At 46.7% G+C, this 9,835-nt stretch overlaps 1 protein-coding gene across 1 annotated transcript in view; it reads left to right on the top strand.

Moving 5' to 3' along the window:
- LOC102387635 (adenylate cyclase type 5) overlaps nt 1-9,835 on the top strand; it is a 130,457-nt gene that overhangs the window by 100,449 nt on the left and 20,173 nt on the right. The window contains exon 10 of the mRNA XM_014525753.1: nt 2,381-2,468. Within this exon, the coding sequence (XP_014381239.1) occupies nt 2,381-2,468 (88 nt within the window). The remainder of the gene's footprint in view (nt 1-2,380; nt 2,469-9,835) is intronic.

Genomic DNA, 9,835 nt, shown 5'->3' with positions numbered 1-9,835 from the left:
GGAAGAGAAGCCAGCTGAGCTCAAAATTGAAATTAGGTCAATCCCAGCACTTGTTTAGCAATTGCTGAAACCCTCTGTAGATTTGCCTTCCACACATTTAGACTTTAGATCATTTGACCTGACATTGCTGCCCTGAGTTTGCATCTTTGTGAGAGAGGTCCTCTAAAAGGCTTCAGGTCACCCATCAGACACACTGAGCAACCACCAGGCTATTTAATTAAAGCCAGTTAAGCATTTAAATAAAACAAGCTGACAACTTCTAGATCCTTGACAATTATAATGGCTGAGTGCCTTTCTTCTGTGGTAGGCAGGGAAATCAGAGCAGGTTCACGGTGACATTAATGCCAGTGCTGTATATTTGCTGATCTTCTCTTGTAGGCAAAAATATTTTATTATTTTTTTTCTGTATTTTTTTGGAGACTCCTGTTTTTTTGCACATCTCAGCAGCACATGGCATCCTGGGGACTGTTTATTTTCCCTGGAAATAGCCAGTCAGGAAATTGGATTTCATAAGCAATTAGTGTATCTTGGTGTGGCAAATCCTACTGGCGTGACTTTTTTTTTTTTCTTCAAACCCTGGGTTGTATATTTGTGCACACAAACCCCTGTGTGCCCTTCTCAAGTGCCAAAGCCTGTGTGTATGATAACATCAGTGCGGTTTTAGGTTTTAAAGTGCCCAAGTCTCTTAGGAGGCAGGTGCTTTTGAGGCATTTCCACTCTGTGCTTTCTCTCCATATCTCCAATATGAAGGAGGGGTATCCTAAGGGTGTTGTCAGGAAAAAATATAGTGTGCCAGTTGCTGGGACCCTTACAAGGACATGTCACTTCCCTAGATCAATAAATGAGCCATATCATTCTCTGTGCATGAATACTAGCTGACTTCTAAAGTGGAGGTTGTTTTGGATTCGTACAACAGCTTTCTGCCTCTGGAGACCCAAGTTCATATGTGAATTGGGTCACAAGTGTTACTGAACTTGTCTGCCCTCCTAGAATCAAGTTTGTAGGGGTCCTTTGTCCACATAGTAAAAATGTGGACCGTGTCATCTAAGGATGAGTAGCATCACAGAGGTGTTGAAGGTCAGTATTGAAATCCACTGGCCAAGCTTTGTAGAGAAGGTCAGCTTTAGTCAGCTAACTATCAAATTCATCCCAAAATTAGAACCCAAAGCACAAGCACTTTAATTCTTTTTGCTTTTAATATTTTAATTGCATAATAGTTGTCTTTACTGAAGGCAGCGGTTAATGAGCAGCTGTTGCCATGTGCACCTGGGTGTCACCAACAAACGCATTCACCAGTGACGCAATGTGGAATTTGTATTTGCAACTGGAGACAAAATGGCAGTGATAACTTGTGGTAATTAAGAGGAATAGCCTTAATGAATGCTCTGGCAGCTCAAACAGCAAATTAGCAAGTCCAATTACCTCCGTAGTCATGAGAGAGCATGGACACCAGCTGGATCCAGCGCAGCTAGCCTTAATGTCACCATGTAAGATTACCTCCTCTGAATTAGGAACGAGGCAGAGGTTCCAGAGGGCGTCTGTCCTTTCATACCAAGTCTAGTAACCATGAACACGTTGTCGGATAATCACGTGATCAAAACAGATCACTGATCAGGACAACAAAATTGTGTGAGAATAGGTTTACGTGAAACGGGGTAGCAAAATGAAGAGGGGATATGCTGCAGACTGCTAGCACTGAGGCTCCTTTTTTGAGGAATTATCCTTGTGGCGTGGTAGCCACTGTCCTATTCCTTGGCTGAGCTAGCAGGACACAACAAGAAATGCAGAGCAGATGCTCTACATGGGAATCAAACAAGGTCTGAACATCTCGGTAACCTTGTTGGAAGCGGGCACTTCCTCTGCATTTTCCCTCATTAGCGAGGCACCAGTTTTGAGCCCTTCATGAACAGGGCGAATGAGGGGCTGGGGTGGGGCCCACGAATGTGACCTTCACGACGTCTCCCCTGCAGATTTCTTATGCGCTTGGCTGCAGATGGCTGAATTCTCAAGCCCAGCAAGCTTTCCTTCCTCGAGCCTCTTATCCTCTGCCAGCTTGGGGACTGGCCCACTATAACAAATTATTCCATCATCTCTTCTAGCACATAAAATATTTCTCAGTCTCTCTGCTGTCACCCCAGCAGGATGGCAGTGCCTGTGAGACATGCAGCGTTCTCTGGTCGGCAGCCGGCGTGCGTAATTTAAAAGGGAACAGGATGTCTGTCAGTATTCGAGGCATCTCCTACCCCCTCCCGCCATCCCAAGCAGAAAGCTCCTTGATGTGTCATACTTTGCGCAAGCATCACGGAGCCCAGAGCAAAGCTGTAACTCTTCGATATGGTGTCATTTTTTTGTTTGTTTAAATCTCCTTTTCTGGTTTCAGCTCTGCGTTTATGCTGGGTTTTTACCTGACCTGTTTTTTGATCCTGACCACAGTGGTGTTTGTTTCGGTCATTTATTCCTGTGTAAAGGTGAGTAATAAGATTTGTCTGCATAACACTTCGCTCATCCAGTGACCTTAGCCAGCCTGTTTCTTAAGTTAATATAGAACATCCTTGTATTTTGTTAGCCACGCCTTCCACCCTGTTTTGGATAGGCAGGGGCACTTGTGTGCAGCACTGGTAAGGGATATGTGAAGAAACCCCTCTTCTTTGATAAGACAGAGTGAACTGCAAGCATGTGCTAAGGCTGGCATCCCGTTAGCATAGTTAGACATAATCACCCACTTCTCCTGTAGATCGGCACGTCCATTAAGTCCCCTACAGGCCCATCCTTTTGACATTAAAAGGATGAATTTCCCCAAACACTGACCCTGAGATGCCTCTCTCCAGACTTCCTGCAGAGCTGGCCATGTACTGTCCCCTGCTGCACGTGCATGTTTTCATAGGCAGATAATCAGACGCAGAATATCATCAAGGAAATATGCCTTGAAGGGAAATAAAAGCATAAACATATATGGCTTTATCAGCCTTGCTCAGATGAGCACATGAAGCTTTCAACATTCAGCAATCTTTTCTTTGATGCTTGATAAGGAAAGAATAATGATTGTAAAAAAAAAAAAAAAAAATCTTAATTGTTCTTGGCCTTGCCTACTAAAACTGTCATCTCTGTTGAGAAGGCAGCATTGTTTGTGTATTTATGGCTTTGTCTTAATATATTTGGGCCTTGAATTCTGCTGTTATGATCAGTCAGTTGTGCTTGATGTTCTGCGGATTCTCCCTTTTGGAAACTCGGGAACGTTATCACCGTTCAGATCCGGTCTCCGGGGCTCAGGTCCAACTCTGTTCCTGACAAGCTGGAATGAAGTAGTACTTCAGCCTTGTTTTCCTGGAGAAGAGATAATCAGAAGCTGGAAGGTCAGGCAGATTATCTGCTGCTCTTTCATCCCTCTCTACTATATCAGTTCAGGCAGCAGCAGTCTAAAAGACTCAGCAGAATGATACTTTCACCTTGCTGTATTTATATACATTAGATTTGGGGTTTTCATTTAAAATGGACTGTTCCCAGTGAACCCCAAAAGGCTCAGACTATGTTAATACTCAAAGCTCAGGCTAGCTCGCTGAAACTTTCCCTAAGGTTTGCGACTGCATTGAGGGAACCTCAGTCAAAAACGATCTGTTCTCTTTGACTGCACATGTTGGGACTATTTGGAGGCCAATCATCCTTTTGTTAGTTGATGTTGAAGTTTACAAGCTACAGAGGAGAGTCTGAATGGGCAGGCGGGTCCCTCTGAACCAGGATATGGTGCCCAGAGCCTTATTAAACTTTTACGTGCATCCATTTTAAATTAAGGTTCGGCACATCTCTGGATGCCACGACTGCGTGCAGCGCTCTGTGAGTAACGCTCCAGTGCGAGCCAGCCTAGCAAGGGCTGCTGGCTGCGGCGACAAAGTGCTGCGAATGCAGCGCTGCGCTGTGACATACTTATACGGCGGTGGCAGGGAGCAGCAGTGCTCCATCACAACACCAGCCAGCAAGAGCCAGAGCTGCTGCAGCACCGGGCTCCCTCTAGACCAGCAGCCTTTGCAGCATTGCAGCACCAGCTCAAGCAAACCTGGTTTGTGGCCTTTGGGTCTGGCTCATTCTTGATTTGATTTGAACCGGCAGAGAGATTTCCCATGCGTTGGCTTGGATGGGCTGATATTTGCCCAGGCTGACAGCAGTACTAGCTTCTCTGGTTTCATTCAAAGGCTCTTCCCTTTTTTTTTAGTATGTTCCTGTCCTGAATTAATGATGCATTAGAAATGCACATGGGATTCTTCTGTGTGTCCGTGACCCTGTGGGAAGGCTGCTCTGTTTGCTGCTTTTTGCCTTGACTTCCCAAGGTCCCATAAGAAGAGCTCTTTCCAATGGTGGCTGCCACTGCTGGTTTTAGTTGAGGCCTCCTGCCCTGACCAGATTATCTGCTTGGCTTGCAACAGTGGAAGGCAGAGTAGAAACATACCTTATAGACTAACTAAATAAGAAACATATAGAGCACAAGCTCACATGAGCTCGAGTTCACTTGGTCAGATGTTGTGCAAGGACAGCATAGAGCAGCGCGTAAAGTGGAGGGGGTGATTTTGAACGCAGAAGATGGAGAGGGAGAGGGGGGAGGAGGAATGGGGAGACAAGCAGGCAAGCAAACAACCCATAGGGACAACGGGGTCACAGAGCCTCATCCAGGTACCAGGATAAGAACCTGTGGTCCCTGTTGAAATCACACTTAACGCAATCCAGCCTGCAGATGATTTCTTCTTCGGCAATTTCCCATTCAGTTTTGCTGTCTGAGAACAACAATCCTGAGGTCAGCAATGCAATGTTCGGGGAGGCTCAGGTTTTCTGACACAGGCTCTGTGCCTTTCTGCAGCTGATGTCAGATCAGCGTTTGTTCATTCTTGCATGTAGTGATCGCCCTGTCTGATGTAGACAGCAGATGGGCCTTGTAAACTGGTGATGGCATATACGATGTTGGCCGAGGCCCAGGTGAATGAATCTGGGATGCTACACTCCTTGGAGCACGTCTATATGGGGGTAAATAGGCAGATGTAGTTCTGGAGTCCAGGTTTTGGCTTAAGACAGGGGTATTAAATGTGGGTAGGATCGGACCTACAGACTGGCCCTGCATGCAGCCTGGGTCCTGGAAGGACTGGAGCAGACTCTGTGTGCAGCATAAACCTGCTCTGCCCCCCGCGGCCATGCTGCATGCAGTGGCTGCTCCAGGACATGCCACTAGATCCAGCATGGAGCAGATGTGAACTGGAGCAGGCATCACATGCAGCGTGCGGGGCCATCTGGTGCTGTCTGTGGGTCAACTCGCAGACCCTCGGGCAGCACCAGGGGCCAGATGCTAGGGCTCCATGGGCCGGATGCAGCCTGTAGACAGTATGTTTGACGCCCCTGGTTTAAAAAGAAAGGCTGACTACCTTCTTTTGGGGGTTTCTGCGTTAAGTATGGCGTGCTGTATTTTGCATGGGGGGGTGGTTATTGTTGGTACTAGAGGGATTCGTTTTAGTCGATGCCTGCACACAGAATGGCAGTGTGAGTCCATCGGGTAGGTACAATTTATTCCACACACAAGTGAGGGAGGCAATATCATTCCTGGTGCGACTATCCAGCTGATTGAGCACGAGGTTAATTAGGTCTCTTTGCTGTGCTGTTAGATGGTAAGTGGTCCGATCCCCTTTTTTCCCTCCTGTTGCACTTGAAAACACTTTGCCTTTCCCTTTTTTTGGCCTCCTCATTCTGGCTTTGACAATTGCCAGCAGGCTTTTTCTGAACAACTTAATTATGTTTCATTTTTTGCTGTCATTATTATCGTCCTGCACTATGAAATTCTCCATGGACTGGAAGCTGATCCTGGAGTCACAGGCCCAGCCAGCTTGGCTTTCCAAGTTCCTCCAGATATAATAAACAAGGGACTTCTAGTTCCTCGCTGTGCTGTTCCACGAAGATTTGGCCACCACAAGTTGGTGTTTCTTCCCATTAAAGCCTAGTTTCTGTAAGGTCATGGGAACCAGGGTCTCCTCTTAAATACACTGCTGACAAGCATCTGTTTAGCTCCTAACTTAACAAGTCACATGTCTCCTGAAGCTCCCTCGCTCGTTCTGCATGCGTTGCACTGTGGTATTCAACTTCTTGGGCGTTTGCCGGACATAAATATGAGAGAGGCCAAACTGTACCTTGGAGCTGGAGTTTTGATAGTGCAGCTGGTATAAATAACTTTGACAGACCCATTCCACACCTTCTCCTCCCAAACTTGGGTCCTAAAGTAAATTTTCATTTTGTGGATCTTTCCTTGTAAAGGGAGAAAAATAAAATCCACACAGTGAATTGTAAACTGCACTTTGTTTTTATGGAATAATAAAACACCCAATAATAAGCCAAAGAAATGGACTCACAGCTCTCAATTGCCTCTAGATATTGACTTTGATGCCAGGCCTTGTAATTTGAGTCAGAATGACCAGAAGTATTGTATTGCAGATTGAAAATTAGAATTTAGAGAGGCTGGTTTTTATTCATTTTGCAACATAGATCAGAAATTGCACCCTCATTGCCAACTTTTCACGTCCACAAAGTATGTTAAAAAGATGGTACGTGTAAGTATTGCTAACTGTCTCTGATCAAGTAGAATAAAGCTTTCGCCTGCATATGACTGACCTAGACAGATTGGAGGATTGGGCCAAAAGAAATCTCATGAGGTTCAACAAGGACAAGTGCAAAGTCCTGCACTTAGGAGGGAACAGTCCCATGCACCGGTGCAGGCTGGGGCTGACGGGCTAAGCAGCAGCTCTGCAGAAAAGGACCTGTGGGGTACAGTGGACAATAATCCGAATAGGAGCCAGCAGTGTGTCCTGGTTGCCAAGAAGGCGAATGGCATACTGGGCTACATTGGTAGGTGCAATGCCAGCAGGTCGAGGGAAGTGATTATTTCACTATTCTATACTGGGGAGGCCACATCTGGTGTACTGTCTAGTTTTGGGCCCCCCACTATAGAAAGGATGTGGACAAGCTGGAGAGAGTCCAGAGGAAAACAACAAAAATGGTTCAGGGGCTGGGGCACATGACTTGAGGAAAGGCTGAGGGAACTGGGTTTATTTAGTCTGCAGAAGAGGAGACTGAAGGGAGATTTAATAGAAGCCTTCAACTCCCTGCAGGGGGGTTGCAAAGAGGGTGGAGCTGGACTGTTCTCAGCGGTGGCAGAACAAGGAGCAATGGGCTCAAGTTGCAGCAAGGAAGGTTTAGGTTGGATATTAGGAAAAATGATCTCACTAGGAGGGTGGTGAAGCACTGGAACAAGTTACCCAGGGAGGTGGTGGAAGCTCCATCCCTGGAGGTTTTTAAGACCCGGCTAGACAAAGCCTTGGCTGAGATGTAGTTGGGGCTGGTCCTGCTTTGGGCAGGGAGGTGGACTAGATGCGATCTCCTGAGGACCCTTCCAACCCAAATCTTCTATGATATGATTTGTCCTGGTACAACCCAGTCTAACTCCACTGTATCAGTAAAATTCTCTGTAACCCTGACCCTTTTGTTCTAGCTTTGCCCTGCTTTCCCGTGGGTCAGTATTCCTGGGGTGCCTTGAGAGCCTTTCAAGGGTGCCGTGAGATGCTACACTGTTAGGTGGGCAAACATGATTCAGAGGATAAACCCCGAGGTTTCAAACAGGAATCCACAGTATTAAAAACATTCGGACCTCCTGTGGTCTTTCTGAGCTCTTTGCAATAGAAGAATTGCTAAACTATTTTTGTGTAGTCAACAAGTGAAAACTAGGAGCTGGTATTTTCTGAGGGTGCCTTGAGTCTCCCAAGGGGTGCCTCAGATCTAAAAAGGTTGAGAAATACTGCTGTAGATTTGGCTTTTAAACTGAATGTTACTTGCAAAACACGGGGTCAGTGATTCTCAACCTGGGGCCACAAGGCCCTTTCAGGGGTGATGCACTGTTGTTGCAGAGAAGGCAGTACGCCCAAGCAAGCGGCAGTACAGCAGGTGGAGGGGACCTAGACGGGGTGCATGAGAGTGTCCACTGGGTCTAAGAAACACTGGCCTAGGCCAAAAACCTGACTAGCTACGTCTGTGGAAGGCTGCACTGCATGTCAGTGCTGTCCCTGCCCCCACTGTGTTTCCCGGGGGTAAAGCAGCACCGCTTCAGACTCCAGTGCCGCTTGCCCAGCCGGATCGGGCCCCTGCCCTTCTCCCAGCATGTCGGGCGGGCAGCCTGGCATGCCAGGACCAGGTGGGCTGGCATTGGCCCTGCGAAGCAGGTGAGCCACCTGGGCTCCCCGCAGCGCCGCAGGCACTGGTGAAGGCTGCGGCATAGCCCCCCTTTCCTCGCTTGCCCAGCTCTGTGGCTCAGCCGTGCCAAAGCTGCCCCCAGCTCAGCCATGTCATCTTCCCGTTCTCAACAACTCCATGGTCAAATCTGAGACTCGGGGAGGCCGAGCGAAGGAGATGTCTGCAGCTCTATAATGGGGAAGTTTCCACGGTGCTTATTGCTTCCCCCTTATCCAGTTTAAATGAGAATGGATTAAATTCTCAGAAAATCCATCCTGCTTTCCTCCCTCACAGCAGCTTTCATGGCATGTGGATTTGGGAGCCCAACCAAACCCTTCCCGACAGGACATGTAAGGGAGGCTTCACTGGTGTATACTATGCCATTGCATTAAACCCTCACCATTGCTTCTCCGGTCTCCATTTAGACCCAAGCTGAAACAGAAAATGAATGGTATTTAATAGCAGGGACCAAAGTGCTGAAATAGCAAGAGGTTTAACTGGGTTTTCATTCTTCCTTTTTTTGCTGTTTTTATTACAACGTAAGTGGCTGTTACTGTACAGTCAAGTTTGTAAAGGAAGCCTTGTTCGGTGATTAGGGCATAGGCTTGAACGTCACACTCGGATTAATGGACCAGTTCTGTCTGTCGCAGATCTCTGGCCCGTAGCTTCTCGGCCTCCGTTTCATTACCTGTAAAGTAGAGGTGGTAATGCTTACCACGCCCATTATAACTCTAATTTGCTGCGTTTAGAAAGTCTTTATTTTTTATCCTCCATTTTTTCCACAATGTATTTTATTTGATGTCAGCTGTTCCTCATTTTGCAGAGAACTGAGAAGGGGAGTAGACAAATGTAACAACTGTATCTGCATCAAAAGGTCTTGATATCATCCTTTGCATCCTACCTGTTACATCTGCCTGCTTTGTAGTTGTAACCAAACTGTTGTAACCTGAACCCTGTTTCATTCAGGGCTAAACTCATGTGCATTGCTATAGGAGCCAGCAAACATAACTATTACATTGGCACAGCCGAGGCGTGCTCCTGAGTGACAGCTCCTTTCCTCTTTCAGAGCGATTAAAAGTTGCATCTGTCCATAGCCAAGATGTCTGCAAAGAAAGCATGTTTGTTACTAGAGTTTCTAGCTCGAGTTTCTTCATCAAAGCGTTTTGTTCGGTGTCCCAGGATTGGTTTGAAGTTGATCCCATGTAGGAAGGGCTGCAGGCGTCATACTCTTGTAGCCAAAGCATAAGACTGGGAGCCAGGGAGAAGCGATGAATTCTGATCCACGTTCTGCCACTGTTTCCCGAATAGATTTGGGTAAGCGCTTTATCTCTACACGTCATGCTGAACCATGGGGTAACTCCTGGCTGTTATCTCAGTTTCTCTTTTTGTCAAGTGAGAACAGTTCTCATCTTGATCGCTTTAGAGAACTGCTATGGGAGTTAATTTAGTGCGTGTACAGCCCTTGGAAGAGTGAAGCCAAGCCCTAAGTGCTTCTTCTTATTAAGCTGTACTTGTTAAATAAAGAATTGCTACAGCTCCTTCAGTAATGATAAGTGGAAATCCTCTGCTAATTCCCCTGTTTCCTCCT

Source organism: Alligator sinensis, unplaced genomic scaffold (assembly GCF_000455745.1).
Source record: "Alligator sinensis unplaced genomic scaffold, ASM45574v1 scaffold916_1, whole genome shotgun sequence".
Lineage (NCBI taxonomy): Eukaryota > Metazoa > Chordata > Crocodylia > Alligatoridae > Alligator > Alligator sinensis.
Note: the sequence above shows the minus strand (reverse complement) of the source record. Positions and strands in the feature narration are given on the sequence as shown.